The sequence below is a fragment of the Rhamphochromis longiceps genome, linkage group LG2 (assembly GCF_057381845.1).
Source record: "Rhamphochromis longiceps isolate RC_006_pf linkage group LG2, R_longiceps_female_GT1.1, whole genome shotgun sequence".
NCBI classification, from domain to species: domain Eukaryota; kingdom Metazoa; phylum Chordata; class Actinopteri; order Cichliformes; family Cichlidae; genus Rhamphochromis; species Rhamphochromis longiceps.
This window is the reverse complement of record NC_140558.1, coordinates 38692872-38713292: the sequence shown is the minus strand read 5'-3', so window position 1 is coordinate 38713292 and position 20421 is coordinate 38692872. Positions and strand designations below refer to the sequence as shown.

General features: G+C 42.4%; 1 protein-coding gene across 3 annotated transcripts in view; it reads left to right on the top strand.

Moving 5' to 3' along the window:
* The first annotated feature begins 298 nt into the window (after window positions 1–298).
* The window catches only part of LOC146677900 (uncharacterized), an 81524-nt gene continuing 61401 nt past the window's right edge, over window positions 299–20421 (top strand). For 2 of the 3 annotated variants that reach the window (XM_085382888.1, XM_085382883.1), the window contains exons 1-2: window positions 299–559; window positions 18752–18810. In XM_085382888.1, coding sequence (XP_085239014.1) covers window positions 431–559; window positions 18752–18810 — 188 coding nt within the window. In that variant the 5' untranslated portion in view covers window positions 299–430. Of the gene's footprint in view, window positions 560–4839; window positions 4985–18751; window positions 18811–20421 lie in introns of all 3 variants that reach the window. The other variant, XR_014907670.1, reaches the window with a different exon arrangement.

Below are 20421 nucleotides of genomic sequence, written 5' to 3'. Positions count from 1 at the left end.
ATAGATTTGCTTTAATATAACAGACATGGGATACCACATACAGAGAGACGGAGGGGGGGCCGGACTTCTTTGCTTTTGCTCACACAGTGGAAAGGCCCTGACAGGTGTGCTTTTGTATGCGCATGTCTATGTGAGGGTGAGGCAGATTGTGTGCGTGTGTGTTTGTGTGTGCGCACACGCACATGTGTCTGCACGTGCTTTGCCGATGTGAATAAACAGACATGAGGTGTGTGTGTGTGTGTGTGTTAAGCCTTTCCACGTTGCGCTGCCACTCCCTGTTGAAGAGAGGGGCCTTCTCACTTCATCTTGGTCTGGTCTTACAGCAGGCCAGAATTCAGTGCTGACCTCCAAGGCTCAGAATAACTGCTCCTGCAGTGGAGAAAAAGAAGTAAAGTGTGAACATGTGTGCTGGGAAAACCCGCTGTAGCTGATGGAGAAAATAATATTATTAAAGGAAGCACATTGGCTAATTAGAACTATTACTTTGGCGATCGTTTGTCCGGATTTGTTCCAAACTGCAAGGAAAGTCATCAAACCTGGCTTGGTCCTCGGCTGTTTGGTAAGAAAAATTTTCCTTTTTACTTTCATGTTTGGGATCGCTTAGGATTTTATGTCATTGTTTTTTTTTGACTGAGCAAACTGTAATAGAATTATAAGATAGATGTTTTTAAAATGTTGCGATGCCAAGCTTGCCCGCCACTCTGACCCTCGCCCATGTGCCAGCTCTTGCCTCCTTAAAACTTAGGTGTGAAAAATGGTCAGCTCCTCAACTTTGAGGTCAGTGACATGGCCAGTGAGGTGAATGACACTTAAAGGTCAGAGGTCATCTCAGCTAATTTAGCGATCAAGGATCAGCGATCAGAGAGCATTCCCAAAGTCAAATCTGGATAACACTTTTGTTGTAGGTAATTGTTGGGAATGTTGGGCAAAAGGAATATATTTTTTTGTAACATATTTTGATAATAAATTAAATTAAAGAAAAAAAAGTTTCTGCCTAAATCTAGTTCTTACTGCTGTTGGAAATTGGCAAAGTTTTATATTTGACCACTAGATGTCAGGATTTGACTAGTTACAGTGCACTTACCCCCCCCCCAACTCCCCTCCACCGGCACCTGAGGGGGAAACTTGTGAGTAGCCTACACATGGTGTGACAGCTTCCCCAGGAAGCTCGGGTGACATTTGCCTCACTTAATGACACAAGCTAATTAATCATTAGCTGTCCCAGAGGTATTGCTGTTAGAGAGGCTTTGTCGTGCCTCTCCCCAGTAGGGGGTCCCAGCCTCAACATGTTATGTATGCATAACTGCCTCATCCCACGCTACAACATCTTAATTCTCACCCGTTTAGCTAGTTTGACTGAACTACACTCGTTCTTTTTCAGCCCTTCATCTCAGCTATAGTATAATCTGCTGAGAGCTAGAACACCTTCATTTCCCTGAGTCGGTTTAATGTAAGATTGGGTTATGGGGCCTCTTTCCCTATGTAGGTTAGGGATTGGCTCGTGTTCTAATTGTCAGCAGTAGTGAAGAGGAGAGATTTTATTGATGGTTGATTGAGCAGACAAGGGGATGGGGGGGGGGGGGGGAGTCTAGATTTGCTGCATCAGTGGTTTTAACCACATCTCTTGATCAAGATCCAATGAACACTTTCACGTGTTCACAAATGAATCCAAGATTAGTGCAAGTACTATTGCCCTCGTTTAAATGATTGTCCTTCGTTGTCCTTGTTTTTTCTAAGCAGGTGATGGTAACATATTTGCTTTATTCTATGTTGCTGTCTGTCTGTAGTTAAAAATTAAATAGGGACGCTCACTCTATACCTCAGTGCAAACTTAAACGTATATATACCACTCTCACAGAGCCATGTGGGTCATGAGTAATTATATCTCACGGGGTGAAACCTTGTCTATATAGTCTGTGAGCCCAACAAGAATTTGAGAAAGGCTTTTGTGAAATATGGAGAAAATAAAATCTGCTCCCTGTACCTGTTAGTGCCCCCTGCATCATTACCACCCCCCCTACTGGGTCTCAGGCTTGTTTTGAGTAGGCCAAGCCTGTTCCGTCACGTAATGGGGGCTGCAGGTGATGCACTCAGGCCCCCCCTTCACCCACCAGAGAGGTAGTGCATATGTGCACAAGGCCATTGGGGGCACGCGCTGATGAGGGCCTGGGCTGCAGGAGGGCTTTGAAAAATGCTAGAGGTTTTGGGATGAGACTCAAGGTACCCTTGGGTTACCATGATCTTTGACATCTCCTTGCTGACCCTTGTGCTTTGTTCTATGACCTGAGAATGGTGCCTACATGTGAAGAGTTACAGGTTAGCTTCTAGCTAATCCAAAAGTTTGGACACGTATTTTAGTGATGAGTCACAAAAAGAGTGCTGCAAATTTTAGCATTTGCATGCAGCATTTGCCTTTGCTTGCCTGCAACTGTTTATTTACTATACAGATTGTTGACACTTTTTAAAACTTGAAGACGATGCCCTGTATTTAATTTATGCTGGCTTTGAAAAATGTTTGTTCTTTTAGTCCAGCACTTTAACATTTTTTTTAAATACTAATGTCAGTTTATTGATATGCAAAGAAGTATTGCATCGGGTTTTAATGCCCTTGCTCTTCTAGGAGGCATTTAATATTACTTGGTTATTCATAAGATACCTTATTTCCACACTAATCATGGGCAAGATTTCTTTCTGTCGTGAACAGCCATTGTAATTGGGCTGGTATAGAACCTGCACTGGCCCTTTTTACGGTAAGATATAAAGTAAACTTGAGCTCTGATCCATAACGTGACGAAAGAAGGCTGTCAAAGACTGAGCTAACTCATTTTATTAGTTAGGTTAGGTACATTTACATGCTATTATTGTCGTCACACCATGTCACCTTGATGAGACACTACTTGATTTAATTGTAGCTGTTAAATTTAAAATTTGTTTGTGCATGACATCTAAGCCTTGACCTTGTGGATACACACACCATAGTTTCTACATTCCTAGCAGGAGGCCTTTAGACTTCCCACATGAAGAGATAACAAAAAGTTACTGTTCTCTGGCTATAGAAGTATTTGTGAAACCTTTAAGATGCAAAGATGGATCTGCTTCATGTTTGCCTTCGTCTCTGTCTTGGAAAACACCGGGGCGTGTCCCTCCTGTGGGAATGGCATCTCAAGTCTAAAGTGACTGCACCACCCTTTCCTCCACACCCATCACTGTTCACTGTCAGCATCACACATGCACATACCCACCTGCACATAAGGAGCAGCCTGTGCAAATGTACCTGACAGTGGCAGCATTTTTGCCCGGGAACATATTTAACAATGCACACTCGACACCAGTCCCATCTCAGCAGGAGGCCACAGGAAACAGATGAGGACTAGTCAGGTTGATCTGGAAAACTACAGTCTACCTATATTTGCCACGCACTGTGCTCACACTGGCAACCTCTGGGCTTATTAACAATGAATCAACATAATTTTCTGTAGAAAGGAGTCAGGCAGACTTGAAAGAGCCTATACTACGAAGATGAGGGCAGAGTGAAAAAGGGGAGGGAACTCGCTTGTCACTCAGTGTAGTTTTCACCCCTCCCTATTTATAATGGGCTCAGCCCATCTTCCTGCATCTGTAAAGCTTGATGTGCACTGTTACTGTTTTCAAGACAGCAAATTCATCCTGAAACCTATAAAATAACTGTTAATTATTTATTGTGCACCAAAGTGAAACAAACTTTTCTGTTCGTGCAGCTGAAGCTTCTTAGCCACAGCTCTTTCATAAGTATCAGGGGTGGGGCTAAGAATTGCATGTGATTCTTTATCTCCAGGAACCCCGCAATTACATCTGGCACAACTCTGCATGAAGTAACGCTTTATAAGCCTTTGTGCATCGCGGCTTTGAAGCGCTCCGGCCTTCTATAAGTTTGCTTTTTGTGCCCCCTCTGTTGTACACCCCACCCCACAATCTCCCCATCCCCCAGCTTGGGACAGAAGACAGAATGTGATGTGTCGTCTCCCTCTCCACACAAAGCAACAGTGCATTGGACACACCTTGGACAGCACAAAGGATGAAAAGCACGACGAGGCTTGGACACGCAAGACTACGCTGCCAAGCCCGATAAAGACGCTTCAAAACTCGAGCAGCAAAGAGTGGCCTTCTTCTCTTCTGCTCTCTTCTTTTTTTCTTTCCAAGGCCTTGCAACGAGAGAAAAAAAATAAGCAACTGAAAGCGAGGCTGTCTGAGTAAAAATATATTTTGTCGGTGTTTTTACCTCCTTCTTACATGAGACCGAGGAATGTGATTTTGGGTAATGTTGTGTCTGCAGCAAAGTAGACAGCCCAAATTTGCATGTAAACTCCCAGATTAACATTTGTATGTCTGCTTTTGGTATGAGCATGGGATTAACCAAAAACATTCTGGCTTTGAAGCAGGCGGCCCATAAATAAACTGCGGCCCTATCTCCAATCCCCTTGTCTCATCAGCCATCCGCTCATAGCCTGGTGAAAATGAGGCCTGCCATTCAGACTCAAAATGGACTGATTACATTTGACCACTTTGCAGTTTTTGCACAAAGTTTGGTCACATGTAAATATTTTCTTGTGCCCACCCATTAATTTACATTATGGACTGAATTATATTTTTGTACATGGAAAGTCATTTCTGTGTTCGATTTAAGACGAAACAATGGACAGTGCAGCTTTATATTTTTATTCTATATGTTTTTGTCCCGTTGTTAGTACACAAAATTTTCGAGACATCACAAAACACGACTTTTCACCGGTAGCTCCCTCCTCCTTCGTCTTGCTTCAATCTCTCTCTCTCTCTCTCTCCTTCGTTGCCTCATTGAAACAGATGGCGTTTTATGCTGGGCACAATCAAGACTATTCAGCGTCAGGCTGGGCAGCCCTCCCCACCTGCGTTCAGCCCAATCACAACCTAATGAACACACTGGGAGCAGTCTGTTCCAAATTACTCCCAGTTGGAGCCAAGGCCACAGGTAATCCCCCCAACAATCACACTTTCCCCCTTCCTCTCGACCTCACCTCCTTTGCAACAGTTACCTTGCCCACCCGCCCGAACTGATATTGGTTCCAGCATTTAGACCCCAACTCTTACCTTTTAATCAAATCAAGATTCATATCTGTGGGCTGTCAGCATTCCAACACAGCTCAAAGGCTACGTATGTCGCAACAAGCATATAGGTTACATGTGGGGAGATGTAGATTGACAGCTAACGTGTTTATATGTTGGAGATGAATTGGTTCTATTTGATATATCTCTGAGAGCTGTTTTTCCAGATGTGTATAGTGATCTTTGCATCTACCATTAGCCTTCTCTCCCACCTGGGCATACGAGTACACGCATACACACTCTGCATATACACGTATAAAGAAGCATTCAAAGGCCTTTGTGAATGCTGTGGTGTTAACCACAATAGATCTAGATCAGCATATTTCTATCACTTCAAAGGGCCCAATTTATGCACTTTTTGGTTCAGATCACTTGGTCCGTTATTTCAATTCAAGCAGTGTTTGCAGTATTCATAGGCTATATATGCTAATGTTTTATTCATGTAATTGGGTTGAAGAAAAACAGAGAAAGTTACCATTATTTTTAAAAGGCATTGTATTTTTGTATGAAACAGCTACCTGAATTACTTGTTAATACATGTCAGGGTAAGTGTGGGGCATTGGTAGGCAGCTGACACCAAAAGTGTGCTGAAGCCAAGATCCTCTGACATTCTGATACACATTCCAACATCCCAAGGGACAAAGGAATGAAACCAGGAAGCCTGCCTCGTCATGTCCCATCAGTTGCTATAGGACCTCAGAAACCCCAGGCCAACTACCAGCTGCCATGTGGGTGTCCATCACTGAGCTTGACAGGAGTGCTGCCCTGCTGGCTGCCCTTCTTCACTGTCCCTCTGGTCAATCTACACCTCAATTGGCCCTGCACTGGTGGGTGAAGCCTGGTCCTTCTGCTGCATGTCAAAAAGAGCCAGGATCCACAGAGGAAGTGCAAAAATCCTCTAATGGCCTTGATCCAGATGGATGCATCCATGACAATAGGCCCCCGTGCCTGTGGTTTGGGTTTTTTTGTCAGTGAGCAACACAGAGGCCACCACAATAACACAGCAAAATTATGCATGCAAGCCAAGTACCATTGACATGTTAAAGAGTACTGGCAGTTGCTATGATAATTAAGTTACCTCATTCCAAGGCAGAGAGCTCTTTTCTCTTAACATGTCTTTAAAGGCATTTTGGGGACATTAGGCAGGCTTTAAGACAATACATACAGAATGAGAAATAATGGATTCAGTAGCTCACCATTTCTCAGCTCATTTGCCTAACACAGGGCTATACATCTCGAAGTGAATGCTGCTTGATGGGATTGCCTTCAGAGATGTGCTTTGTAGGTTTTCCATTCTATCACTCAAGAGACTGACATATTCTATGAAGTCCATATGGACATCTTAAGGATAGGCAGAGTATGAAATATTAAGATGGCTGATCTATTTCATGACAGCGACAAACAACGAATTCTCTTTGTTGGGACCTGTAGGCTTGAAGCATTGCTCACAAGTATGATATTACCGTCTGTAATGTCACACTTGCCATGAGTGAAGACTGACCCGTTTAAGCAAGCAATAACATCAATGGCAAACCCTCTGTTCACATTGCTTTTAACAGAGATGTTTGGTTACGTCAAGGGGTGTCTGATCTCCCTCTGCCTCCATAGGGTCTCACTGAGAGTGACCACTTTGTGTACAGCTGGGGTATGTTTGGCTAGTAAAGTAAAACCAGGAAGCCTTTGAAACTTAACCAAAGCCTCTTCAGGAAAAGGTTGGAAGTTCACTCTTATTTGGAGACTGCAAAGCTTTCTCCGTGGACACACTGAGCTGGGTCAGGAACATCAGAAGCCAGGTTTCTTCCTACATCAACGCAGCTGCACACTGCAACTTAAAGTCAGTGAAAATATCTGTGCCTAGATGTTACTTGACTGACTTGGACATGTTTCCTTTATTATATTTTAGCCAACACATCAAGAACAGGTCGTCACAATTATTTTTAATGTCTAGTTCAATTAAAGCAGATGTCTCGTGTGTAGGGCTTGCATGTACTGCCACGTTCTTTCTGTTTTTGCTAAATAGTGAAAATCTGACATTGCAGACAGGCGCTGAGTGAAAAGATTTCAAAATGCGACTCTAGCACTTTCAAGGCAGGTCCTCTGTGTTAACAAGATGGTAGTTAATGGTTCTGCTTTTATGGTGGTGGTCGCATGTATAATTAAGCTGCTGTTGTATTTGTCATAAAAATCACCGGGGTGCAGGAAATGTTGCAGGAGCCATTTTTACTTTGAGCAGTGGAAAATTAAAACCGTCAAACCCCACAATGTTGTTTTGACATCATTCCAATGTTTATGGATTTTCCTGTGTGTGGTTGAGGTTTTCGTATTAAAAACACTTTAGTGCCTCACCTTGTGTTTGTTGGGGGAACAAAGGTTGCAATGTTTGCACAATGCAGATTGTCCCTTCTGGGAGGTCTTGCCTCTGGTGCTACTTGTTGAGAAACATGTGGCATGTCTGCCATTAATGAATGTCTCACTGTTACCTGCTTTGTTCCTGAATCATACAGTTCATGCAACAATATTTTTATCCATTATGATGGCATAACTATTTAATACTCCATTGTAGTGGAGGATTTGTGCCACTCACGTGCCATGCGTGTAACACCAGGCCAGCTTTTCGAAACGAGAGGAAAATCCCGTTGAAACAGGTGTTGCCAAGCCACACTGATGACCTCTTAGCCTACATGTCACCATATCCCCAGAGCAGTTTGGTGTTTGCATACACGTAGAAATGGCATGAACAGTGATCTCTAAGTATTTTTTTTTCTGTAGAAGAAGCAGTTTCTGGAAGCAAACATTTTCCCAAAACAAACACACAGAAAGGGCAAATTTTCTAAGCCGTGCTTCATTTCTTCATTTTGTCGACAAGCGAAACAGTATTAAGAATTAGTTACTTACAAGGATTACTGAAATTTAAGGTGGCAGCTCGTTGGCAGATTTTCACGCACTACAGACGCCTAGATAAGCCTTATGTTTGATTAACCTGCATGGCCCCAGTGATATCTATGGAGATGAGTTTGGGTGTCATGGCCCTGATGTCACCTCCACAGCAAAAGCTCCCTGCCATGCTTATGACTCTGTATCTATGCTAATATGGGGATCAGCAGGGTAGAAAGCTCATCTGACTCGTGCTTTTGCCTTATCTTATCATCCTCCTTGCCCTGCTCCTTTCTGCACTGCTTCGCTACGTAAAAAAAGTTTAGCCTCTTCTTACTCATCTTTCTTCCTCGATCTCTCACGTTCACATCTTCTTGCCTTTTCCTCTCTTTTACATGTCTATTTCTCATCTTTGCTTTGGCCGTGTCAACTTCTGTAATGCTTTATTGAATTATCAACCAGTCATACCTAATGTTATGCACTGGACATGACACCAAATTTCTGAGTTACTCAGATCTATGTAGTTTATTTCAGATCAAACAGACTTTGTTAGCTCCTTGGCGAAAGCATAATTGGTATGAGTCATCGAATGAAATAGTCCAATTAAAAGAGCATCTAAAAAAGTTATCTCACGTAGGTTTGTGATCAAGAATGGGTCAGTCCAGACAACAAATCCTGTCTGACTGAACTAACACCCCCGCTTTGCCCCTCTTAGCCTCTTTGTCTCTATCACGCCCTGCCTCCCTGGCATGATTATTCCTTATCATGTATTTATTTGTTTAATCCACCCCTTCCCCCACAACACTTGGCGGCCCCATGCACGAGCTGCCTGTCTGGCAGCAAGGCCCCCACATCCCCCACCTCCTCCTACTTTTCCATATCCACTCCCCATGCCATCTCCACCCAGCCCCAGCCCAGCCACAATGGCTGGATGTTGCTTCCAGAGCCTCAGTGCTTCATTCAGGGGGAAGAGACCCCCACCTCCTCATTTCATCTTTACATCCCTCCCACTTGCATGTGGCCACCACTAGCCAGCCTCTATGCGCACTATAAATAATGGATGCATTAACATGCATGAATATCTTTTTAGAAGGGGGGTGGGAGTGCTTTAATTCATTATTAATCCCCTTCAAGACAAAATGGGCCGCAGCTCCAGTAGAACTAGGCCCCTGCTAAACCCTGCTTTTTGGGACTTCACTTGTCTATGCTGTATTCCCCTTTTTTTCCCGAATTGGTTACTAACTCCACCCACCCATGTCTACATAACCCCCTCTTTTTTAAAGCTCCTCCTTCTGTCCCCTCAATCTCTACTAAAACACATCTGGATAGTGGGTAATCTTTAATGCTTTTGTGGATTTGGGGAGGTTGGGGGGGGGGGTGTTAAATTGCGATCCTAGGCCGATCATCTCAAAACACAGCCTGGTTAAGTGTCACTTGGTTGATATGGGAAAAGTCAGACACCACTGCTATGCCAGATGGTCTATTTTTTTTTCATTTTCAAATATTCCATAGCAGGGAAAGGGGATGTAGGTAGTTCTGGCTTTGAAGTTACCACTCGTGCCATTTGGTTCAAGAGCAGATTTAGCAATGGGAGAACGGAAGTAAAAGCAGGGGGTGTAAGGTGGAGGGGATAGAAGGGAAGCATGGGCTGATAGAAAACACTGGTACAAACCTGGTTAGAGAGCGTTACGTTACATATGTGGGTGGTTGGTGGGGAATTATGTTATTTTAAAACTTGGAACACTACATTAGGTATTTGGGACATTAGATCAAATACATGGGTTAGAGTTTATCAGCATGTGTTTCAAGGAGATAAATTGCTATACAGTGAATTAACAAAGGCATGTTGGGTTGACTGTATGTGTTAGCACGCTCGTGTGGATTTATTAACAAGATAAATAATGTGCATATTTTTTAGTGTATCGGTGTGATTCATAGTGCACACCCCTCTTCCACCACACACCCCTCTTCCACCACTAGGTCGCACTGCCTGCTTCGCTGCCTCTTTCGTGCCTGCCACAGTCCTCTGACTGATCCAACCAATCGCACACAGACAACAGAACCACATGAGCACGTCATCCTATCGCAAAATACTACACTAAACACATGCATTTATATTTGGGCACAGGCTCAGTGCATTCACACAGTCCTACACATACTGGATATGTGCCCACCTTACTCACCACATTGATAAAATGTACGTAATCCTGTTTGTTTGAATTGCCATGGTATATAAATATAACAAATCCAAACAACAAAGTCAAACACATCTTCATTATTCCAGTATTTGTTATACATCAATATGTATTTTTTCCAGAATATTGGTACAGTAGCCTATAGAAAAATGGATTAAAATTTAAAAGAACATTCAATTTTTTAGGATTTTATAAAGGAGTTGGAGTGTGCCAGGACTTTTTGTCGGGCCAAAGTTAGAAAAGAGATATGGAGTTAAGCTGTAGTTGTGACTGAGACAGTAAAACCTCATGTTTAACAAATACTTGCCTGAGGGTTCAGGTTCTGAGATAGACACTGGTGTAAACATCCAGACAGACTACTTGTTGTTGAGTAAAATAAATAATAATTTTGGTTCTGGAAAGTTTCACTCACAGGCTGTTGGATCTGCTGTCGTTTGCTCGTCTTTGCTCCCGTCTCTCAGTCTGGATGGTGGCAGCAGGGGCTGTTTTGTTGACACATACAGGACCTGGTCTCAAGAATTTTCTCAGCTGAATGTTTGGATCTCAGGTTCTCGGCACGAGGCTGGGGACAGGTTGTGAGCTTTAGGCACCACGCTGTTACTCTGAACTTCGCTCAACCCCTTGAATTCCTTTTCCTGAGCAGGATATTGAAATACAGTGAAGTATTGGCACATCGATGCCCGTCTATCACTGGGGCCTACAAGGGGATTGGGGTAAAAGGAGACCCTGTGTAGATCAGAAATGGGCTGCCAGGCCTAGGTTCAAAGGTAAAGAAAAGAGACCTGGGTGTGGAAAGAACGAAGACCAGCTTCTGCCACATCACATTGACTAATCACAGACCAGTATAGGTACTTATATTAAATTGTGCAACCTCATTATTCTTCTTCCAAGCTGTCTTAAAGGATTGCTGGATTTAAATATTAAATATAGAAATGTGTAACAAAAGTCGTAGTTTGTCAGCTACCTCCTTTTAAGACAAACTAAAAAAGGTAAAACTGTATTTAGCTGTCTGAGCTTTGCTTTTTCAATTGGATGATATTATTTTATCAACAGGTGTCCCACAAATTGGTGCAATACTGTAGCTTTCGCAGTCCTGTATATCCTGAAACATTTTCTTACCAGCTGCGTTGTATAGCATTTGTGAAAGAGTGATGATGCCGCCTTCATTGCATAATCGTGGCCGTAAATGCGCACAGCGTACCAGGAAATGAACCTTGCCGGCGTATCGCAGGGGGGTAGGATGATGTGGATGTGGCTGGTTATGTAAAACTATAGGGCACAGTTCGAATGAGCCAGATGGGATGATAGTTGTCATTTTAAAGAGTAACGAGCTTGTTGTCGGCTTTGGGACATGTCGCTACTGCATGACCTTGTGAACTTGTCTGCTGCGTGACCTCAAAAAATGGCTCCCCGAGCACCCCTTCACATCCCTGGGTTTATTTGCACAGGCATTTGCCCAAGCAGGAAGTGACATCAACGGGTCCAAAGTAAAAATATGTCGCAGGACGGGCTGTCTAGGATGTCCAGGACCGGTGTTTGTAAGGGAGGATGCCTCGCACCGGCTCCACAGAGAGTGATGCTCACTGAGGGATGCAGGAGAGCGCCACACAGGCGAGACAGACACCGGAGGCTGAGTGAGTCGCCTGCTGACTGAGTGCTTTATGCCGTCACTTTCATTCATGCAAGTTCAGATATGGTGCCATACTTTGCCCCTGTCTAAAGCCGGTGACGCAGCGCATAACGGGCGATAAGTCTTCACTGTGTGTTGAATTAAGGGATTTTGTCGGTGTCGCTCCTTTGAGAGGAGGGTTGAGATGTGTACCGCGATAGAAGAGGAAAAAAAAAACCTGTTATGAATTCAAGTGGAGGAGAGCAGTGAAATCCGTGCGAGGCTTTCGGTGCGCTTTTGCACATTTTGATACACTAAACTGTGCAGATTGTTAAAAAAAACATGACTGACAGCGTTAAAAGTAATAAAAACAAACGGCACATATTAAGTTTAACAAGTTGGACGCGTAGCACATAGCTTTTCAAGCGGCTTCTCAACACATAAATGGCGTCTATTTTTATCCGTCCTGCGTGTGTGTGTATGTCGTCCTCACCAGGGAGGCTCTGACAGACCCTGCCGTGCGTCCAGACTGCAAGTACTGCAGTCACGTGGTGTCTGCTATTATCCAGCCTCGCGTCAGGTACAGCCTACCTACTGTTGTTTCGAAACCGTTTCCGGGATTATATCCCTCCAGTTGAAGATGGGGAAGATATGCTTGGAAGTTGAGAAAAGTAAATTGTAGGGGAAAATTAAAATAACTCATTATTTGTATATTCTCCCTTTCAGTTAGTAACAATTTAAAGCTTTAATATGTTAACATTTAATATTCCCAGGGAAAATCCAAATCCATTCTAACAAACAGACTAACAAATAAAAAATGAACACCAGAAAGCTCACATTACTACGCTTCATAACTTAGTTTTGATAAAATAAAGCCCATAAAGTGCACCTGTACAGATCTACAAGTGCCGATTATTTATTATGTTATGCAGACACAAATTTAAATGTAATAAATTTATTATTATTTCTTTTACTGCTCCTGCCAGGTAAAAGTTCATACTGCGAGATGTTATCTACATATTGTACATTTAAAAAAATGTACAATATGCATTATATATATAATTCATGCTTCAGCTGTATTAGTCTTATGATTAAGACACTAAATCAAAAATAGATCTTAACCACACTTGTGCATTTTAAAATAATTTATGAACTGCACAGTGGTGCTGCTATTTCATACATTGGGCACTTGTGTGCAGTAGCATCTGAGATTACTGGTGTATATAACTCACACTGCTTTTGCCTGCCTGTCTGGAATGATAGCTTCATTATTCATGGTTGCGTGTAGACAGCAGTGCTTAATCTCTGGCTTGAATGGGACAGCCTGTTACTCTGGAAATAAATGCCTTTGCGTGGTCAGCCTTATCTGGAACACGTTGAGGAATAGAGAGGCACCAAATAACAGGGAGGACTGCTGTGCTGAGCCTCAGGGTGGCAACAGCAGCTAAAAACCCTACCCTACTGTGGCATTTGGGGGCGATTTGAGGCCAGTGGTAATTAGCCAGGCTGGACCCAGGAGCACGGCCATATATTCTCAGTGGTGAAAAGGTCTGGGCAGGGGGTCTATTGGCGTTCGACAGGTGCAGCGGGAGGAAGGCGTCAGGAGTTTAGGCAATCAAAACCAGAGATGAGGCCAAATGACAGCATCATTTGGCTTCTAGGGTCACATGCTCTCACCAAGAGCCTCTTCCTTCCATGATACTGAATATTTGTAGATGTGTGTGCATTAGCGCATGCATGTGGTCAGACTGCATGTGTGTGTGCATGAGATGGTTACTGGTGTGCGACACTGGGGTGGGGAGGTCAGTGGGTCATGTTTTGAGTTGCAGTAATCATCTGTCTCACTTTATCTGGCTCACACTTTCACAAAAAAGATCACTTCTTGTCTAATCACATTTGTGTCCACTAGTATTATACAGCAGTCCCTGAGAAGGTTGGATTGTTTGGCTCTTATAATAGTGGTTTTAAAAAAACAAACAGTTTATGGCTGTTTTGTTATGTTTTGATGCCAAGAGGGTGACTAAGTTGAGGAATAATCTGGAATCCATCTCTACTGTTAGTGGGACACACAACTCATTGTACTGGCTGTTAGAGGGAGGAAAAGCAGTGGTGCTGACCATGCTATGTTTTTTCTTGCTTCCTGGCTGTTCTGCTTGAACTCAATAATCCTGGTTACAGCCATTACAAATCCTGCTGTCTTGACTTGAGACCCCAGACAGGAGACAGGCTCTGCAACTTGGTTTCATTTAGCATTCCTCTGGGCTTTACGGGCAGGTGTTTGACATTACTGGCAGGATATTTATTGGAAACTTTAAAGGCAACTTTTTTGCTTACCTCTCAATTAGGCACACACACACACACACACACACACACACACACACACACACACACACACACACACACACACACACACACACACACACACACACAATGTGTACTGTGGGTGCAAGCAAATAGACAAGGGCACTGACATGCTTTAACACATAAGGGGATGATCCATATAGAACATTCTGAGATTGGCAGTATGGATGATTTGCAGAACGTGTTATCACTTCTTTCTCCAGCTCTGTCAAACACTTTTTGGCTTTTAAAGCACACATCAACACCATGCAATCCACCCATGACCCATGACTATCCCTATCTCTCTACATGCAGCCCCTCTCCCCTTCACCCATTATGTCAGGTCAGTCTATTGAGTGGGGTAGAAATAGAGTTGGTGGGAAGATGGCATGTGTGGCCAATAATTACCGAAGCTTAGCAAGGCCAGTGGCTGTGATGTGCAATTCTCAAATCAAGGTGCAGCCTGAAGACTCAGCCGGTGCCGCTGCTGCCCTCTGCTACTTGATTGCTGGCAACTGGTTGAGCCATGTCAAGTGGCAGTCAGGGAAATGTGAAATCCCAGATAAAGCACAGAGCCCTAAAAAGCCATGAAGCTCAAGTAATGAGGAAAGTGATGGGGTTTGGGGTTTGGGCATGCTTAGCAGGCAGGCAGGAGCCAATGCTAACGCTTTCAACCTCTCCCTCTTCTTGGTATGTCTGTATGTGAGAAAAAGAGGAGGGGTGAAGGTGTTTGTATATTTGACTTTCCTAATCCTGGATTTAGGAGGATCCACCAAACTTCAACAATGCAGAACTGGTGGGTAGGTCAGCACAGTTCTAGATATACCCAACCTAAATCCTTCCAGGTCATCCTCAGCCATAAATCATGTACCTACAGTACATTCTGCCTATGCTTTCATTTTTCCCAGGGCCAGTTTCTTTAAAAATCAAGTTAAAAATCCCCGTAAAATCCCCCTCTCAAGATCTGCAGAATCATTTCTGATATTAATGGCAACCTGATTTGGAACAATTGTACCAGTTAAACGCATTCCTAGTTTTGTGGAGGCCATTATTCCTGGTTTTTAATCACCCCTTCAGTTTTTATAACCTCTCCAAGCCTTGTGCGGGGCTGAGGGGACCATATGTGGGCACAGAACAGGGGCCTGTATGTATGAAACAGATACAAATCAAATTTCACACTGAAGTGGAAGATAAAACTGAAATTCTAATTAAACCTACTTTTTTTAATATTAAAAATGCTTTCAATAAGGCTAAAGCACAGAAAACTCAAACAATCCTGCAAATGTCAATACTGCTGCTTATAGGATCACATTAGCTAAAGCTGTAGAGTTTTAGTGTGTCTAATTATATGCTTGTAATCATTTGTTTGTCTAATTTTACACATATTTCCCTCTTTTGTCAGCATTGTAAACAAACAAGAGGAATAAATGTGGTATTTGAAAACCATTGAAACCATTCTCTAAGCAACTTCATTTTATGCACTTAAAAGTTTAACAATAAATCCTCATTGTTTCTTTAATGGACTTGATTTACCAAAAAACATTTTGGAGGCAAATTTGGTTTCCGCTTGATTTAATTTGTCGATATTTTCTTATGTGTGTGCATGTGAGGGGGGAAATATTTATCCCTTTTAAAAGTGCAAACACTTGCATTTATTTGTCTTTTTTTAATTTATGCAGTGTTTCTGACACATTTCTATCTATTAACCTCCTAGAACATGGCGTCCACATATGTGGACATCATATTTTGGGTTATTTAGACCAAAATACTAAATCTTGCTGTACAGGGGCCTGATATCCACTTACGAGGACATTATACTGCCTCTGTTCTATTGAAATTTTAAATGAATATCCTCATATGTGGCTCTCATTTTTCTTAAAAACAAAAATCAGATTAAAAAAATCTGGTAATTCTTTGTTTTTACATTCATTGGGTCCCAATCATCCCAAATATCAAAGAGAAATTAAAAATGCATGCCACGAAAGAGTTTCGGGTCTTAGGAGGTTAAGATAATTACAGTTACAATTCTCAATAAAATATCGACAAATTAAATAAATTAGAAACCAAGTGTGTGTCTTGTGTTGTCGAATAATACACAATATTGAAGTAGTTGTTTTAGGCATATGTTATTTGGAAGTCCAGACGTGCAACACTGCTGCCAGTGTTCACTACAATGATGTAGCGTGAAACCCAATGCAGTGGCTCACTTTGAGCAACAATAGCTTCACAATGTTTGTTAGTATAGCAGAAATTTCATTTGGGGATTTAGGGTTGTTGACAAAACAAATAGCTGCAAGCGGCCGTGGCATAATTGCTGGAATATAGTGAACTCGGTGAGGTCAAGTGCTCGTTTTTTCACGTGCTTGTTCATAATGAGCACTTGACAACATACCACATGCATAAATTGTGGTAAAAAGTAAGACTTCCACCACCCGGGTGTATGAACTTTGGACCTTTGGATCCCCAGATGACTTCCTGACTGCCCCACTGGGGAAACATATCTTTTCCACCCACCATCTCAAATGTTGGGATGTTCTATAAAACTGGGATGTTTTTGGCCATATAAATAAATAATCCAGTCATTTTGCTGATTAAATTAGGTAAAACTGTTGTGGAAAAGTTATTTAAAATATCGAACATCTAGTCACCAAAATGTCTGTCAGTTTTAGTAGATTTGGATGAGGGCTTGTGGCGCAGTGTGCTAACTGATTTCACATATTTCTTTAAAATATAGAGTCAGATTTTTGAATAGACTGAAGATTGCAGTCTGTCAAACTCACAAATCAGATTTGCAGAATGTATGAGTGAGTTGTTTGATTTTTAAAGTGACATTTAGGGTTTTGGCTTTAGTTTAATATTGTACTAAGCTGTTTTAATCCATCACTGCCTCATGTTATGCATCAGTGGAATTTAGCAAATTGAATTTTGTCAGTATCCGTGGAGCCAGTTATGCAATGCAAACTTTTAAAGACTGTGGTGCCCTCTTGTGAAGTACAATGCACTTTGGTTAGTAAGCTCAGTGAGCCAGGCATTCTTAAATATGTGTTTTGATTTAGAAGTCCATATCTTAAAGCATTAATGATGTATTGTTAATTTTGGGAATTGATTTGTTTTTGACAAAAAAGGCAGAAGCTGAATGAAATGTTGAAATTTCCTAAATATATATAAAATCAAGATAGTAAGCGAATAGGCTGAAAAAAGAAAATATAAAATAGCTGCAACATTAATCACATTTAATGCAGAAGATGAAGACAAATTAATTAAGCCAATCAATTTTCAGCATCAGACTTTGGTTCAACTTAAACTCACACACACAGAAATTATATATGAAAAATCTAATGAAGCCCCGATGCAACAGAGGGCCAGAGAGGGACAAGACCTGAACTGAAATGTGGGACAGAATAGAGCTCGCTGTCTTCCTACTTATATTCATCCCTTCTCCCACCTGTTTCTAGGTCTGCACAGCTGGTGTAATTTGTTACTGAGTTATTGTTCTTTATGATTTCTAAGCTTAGCTTAATCTTTAGTTAATTTAATGCAGCTAGTCTTTAGCCTCTAGGTTTCACAGTATTTGATAAAATGTGTGAAGTCTTGTCTTGCTGATGGTTTACTTATAGTTCACCGAAACACCTGGCTGCTCAGACACCAAATAGACTCACTCCACGCTGTCACGCCTGGCTTGATGGCATAATTTACCCAAGTCACAGTCATGCATGCTGTTTAGCCAGGACGGCATGGAGTGGTTCATAGAGTCTTATTGCTTGTTTACCCTGCGCTTCATGGCCCCCCGCCAGCAGCTACAGCAATTATCACCTTGGAGGAATGTAGGACTCTCGTGTTAAATACTCTTTGACCCCCCTGTTGGAAGAGGGCAGGGGGTGGCTGCTCCTCCCAGTGGACATCAGGGGGTTGGTGATATAGTCAGTGGGTGCAGGTTTGAGTACATGTGTGTATATGTATTTGTAGCGGTGCAGGAGACACAAGAGGTCTCCTTCCTCAAACACATGTGCTTGCAACTCCCAATAGTGTAAACAAGATTTGGGTGGTGTGTTTACAAAGTAAATTAGTTTCTACAGATCTCTATTTCACTTAAAAAACATAGAAGGTGGTCTTGGAGCAGAGGGTTATCCAGGGGCAACTATTAGATTTCACCTTCAAGCTGAAGTCCATTATGTTAAAACAAATACTGCAACTTTTTGTCTCATGACTAGTAAATTAGCCCAACCACAATCACAATTTTACAAGCAACTGTAGTGCACTGTAAAAAGTGGCTTTTAATGCACATCTGTGTAAGAGAAAGTGCGAGGAAAAACTAGATCGCGGAGGGTGTCTAGACATGAGAGTTGTATTATATATGATGCTCTTTGCTCTAGAAGGCAATTCCATTTGAACATATGACATGTTTAGGGACAGGAATGTAGCCAGACACACATACCTTTCTTCCTCTTCCATCTTTCTGTGGCCCATATCAAATGACTTTATGAGTGCGAAGAAAATAGTATTGCATGTGCTGTAGGGAGTAAAGATACCATGGAAATCAATTGTGTATGGAATCACTATTTTCTGACCATGATTGATGCTTTGAGCTAATGCATTTTTATCTTCACTTTTACAGGCTCTGTATCATGGCTGTCTGTTTGAACAGATGCTGTCTGCTATCCAGTTATGGCTGAGGTAAGAAAACAACATATTGTGAGTATGCCTAGTGCTCTCTCTGCTTTAGATGACAGTGCTGACATAGTATCAGCATAGTTTCTTGTGTGATATATTGCTGAAGGTACAGTGTTGGTGTTGTAATTGCTTCAAAGTCAGCACAGTAAGTGAGCATCTTCTTGAAATAGCTCGCTAATTTTGACCTCAGTTACCCCGAGACCAGCAACTGTGCTCTGTCCTGTCTAGTCTGCGTTAAGCTGTGCATTGATTAACCCCTCCTTGAAGGCAGCCACCCTTAAAAAGCAAGGGCCTTTACACGTTGTGACAAACCAAAGTATCCCCGCAGTGTCATCAGATCACTTCGCCACTTTCAATTAGCGATCATCTTTTGCCACATACTGGTAGGGCAGAAGTGCTCTGTTGAGCCAGATGAGCAGCTCAGTCCTGTCCCAAAGGTCCAAAGCTCTTATAATTTATTCATGCATGCACAGGCAGACAAAACAAAACACACCCATCCTGTAGCAGGACAAACAGCTGCCAGCTAGAAGAGAGTGTAGCAGAGTTAGGGTGGTTTAAGGTGCAGAAAGCAGAGGCCATTGTAACTACACAAGGCACAATCAGCACATCATCTGCACTTACTTGTCAGGACTTAAACTTCTTCGTGTTGTCATGGCAACATACTTTACTCTGCCACAGGGGATGTTCTTCTCTATTTCAAATTGGACTGTAACGTTGGAGTTGGTTAAAGGGAAGCACTTCACTGTACTCAGACATAGATTTCTTTGAAGATGAGGACTATGGTGTACTTGATGAAATGTTTTGATCTTGATTTGTATGGTAATGAATCTGGTGTTATATATGCATGCTTTTTGCTTTGTTTTGTTTTTTTATGTGGAGCCTTTAACCTTCAGACATTATTGTGTTGTTCGTCTTAGCCTCATTTCAACAACAATTGCAGCAGTTGCAGGGTTTCTTTTTTTGTCTTATTTGTGCTGGGCCACCCTAATCAGTAGTGTGGTTGTAAGCAAGCTCCTCTCGCTTTGCAGACTTCTGCTTCCCTCAGCACGCTCACTGCTGCAGCACTCATCCACGAGCAACACACTCATTCACACGCGCTTTCGCATGACTACACTAATGCACAAACAGGACTTTGGCCTCGGTTGGCTCACGCACACTCAGTTACTCACTCAGGAATTATCGTCGTAGTAAAACCAGAGAAGAAGAGTGAGAGAGACATCAAGACAGAAAGCGGGACTGAGACCGGGGAAACGGAGGGAGGGAAAGGGACAGTGATTGCTCAAACAGAAGCATTTTATCCCCAAGCGGTTTTTAAATGCTGCCACGTCCGTGACCCCCAGTTCCCTCCAGTAGATGTTGTGGGCACAAACTTTTTTTACATGTATTTTTCCACCAACAAGAGTAACATTTGAGAATTGTTATTTGTGCTGCAGGTGTTCAGTGTCAGTGTTTTTGTCTTTAAGTGTCTGGTTAAAGGTTGTACTGCTCAGCAGCTTACTCATAGTGTGTTTTGAAGGATGTGACAGACGTGTTCTGGAGTGTGTTGTTCTGCTGTTCTCACATTTTTCTCTCTCTGTCAGTTCCTCACTTACTCTGGCTGTGTGTTTGTGTGTG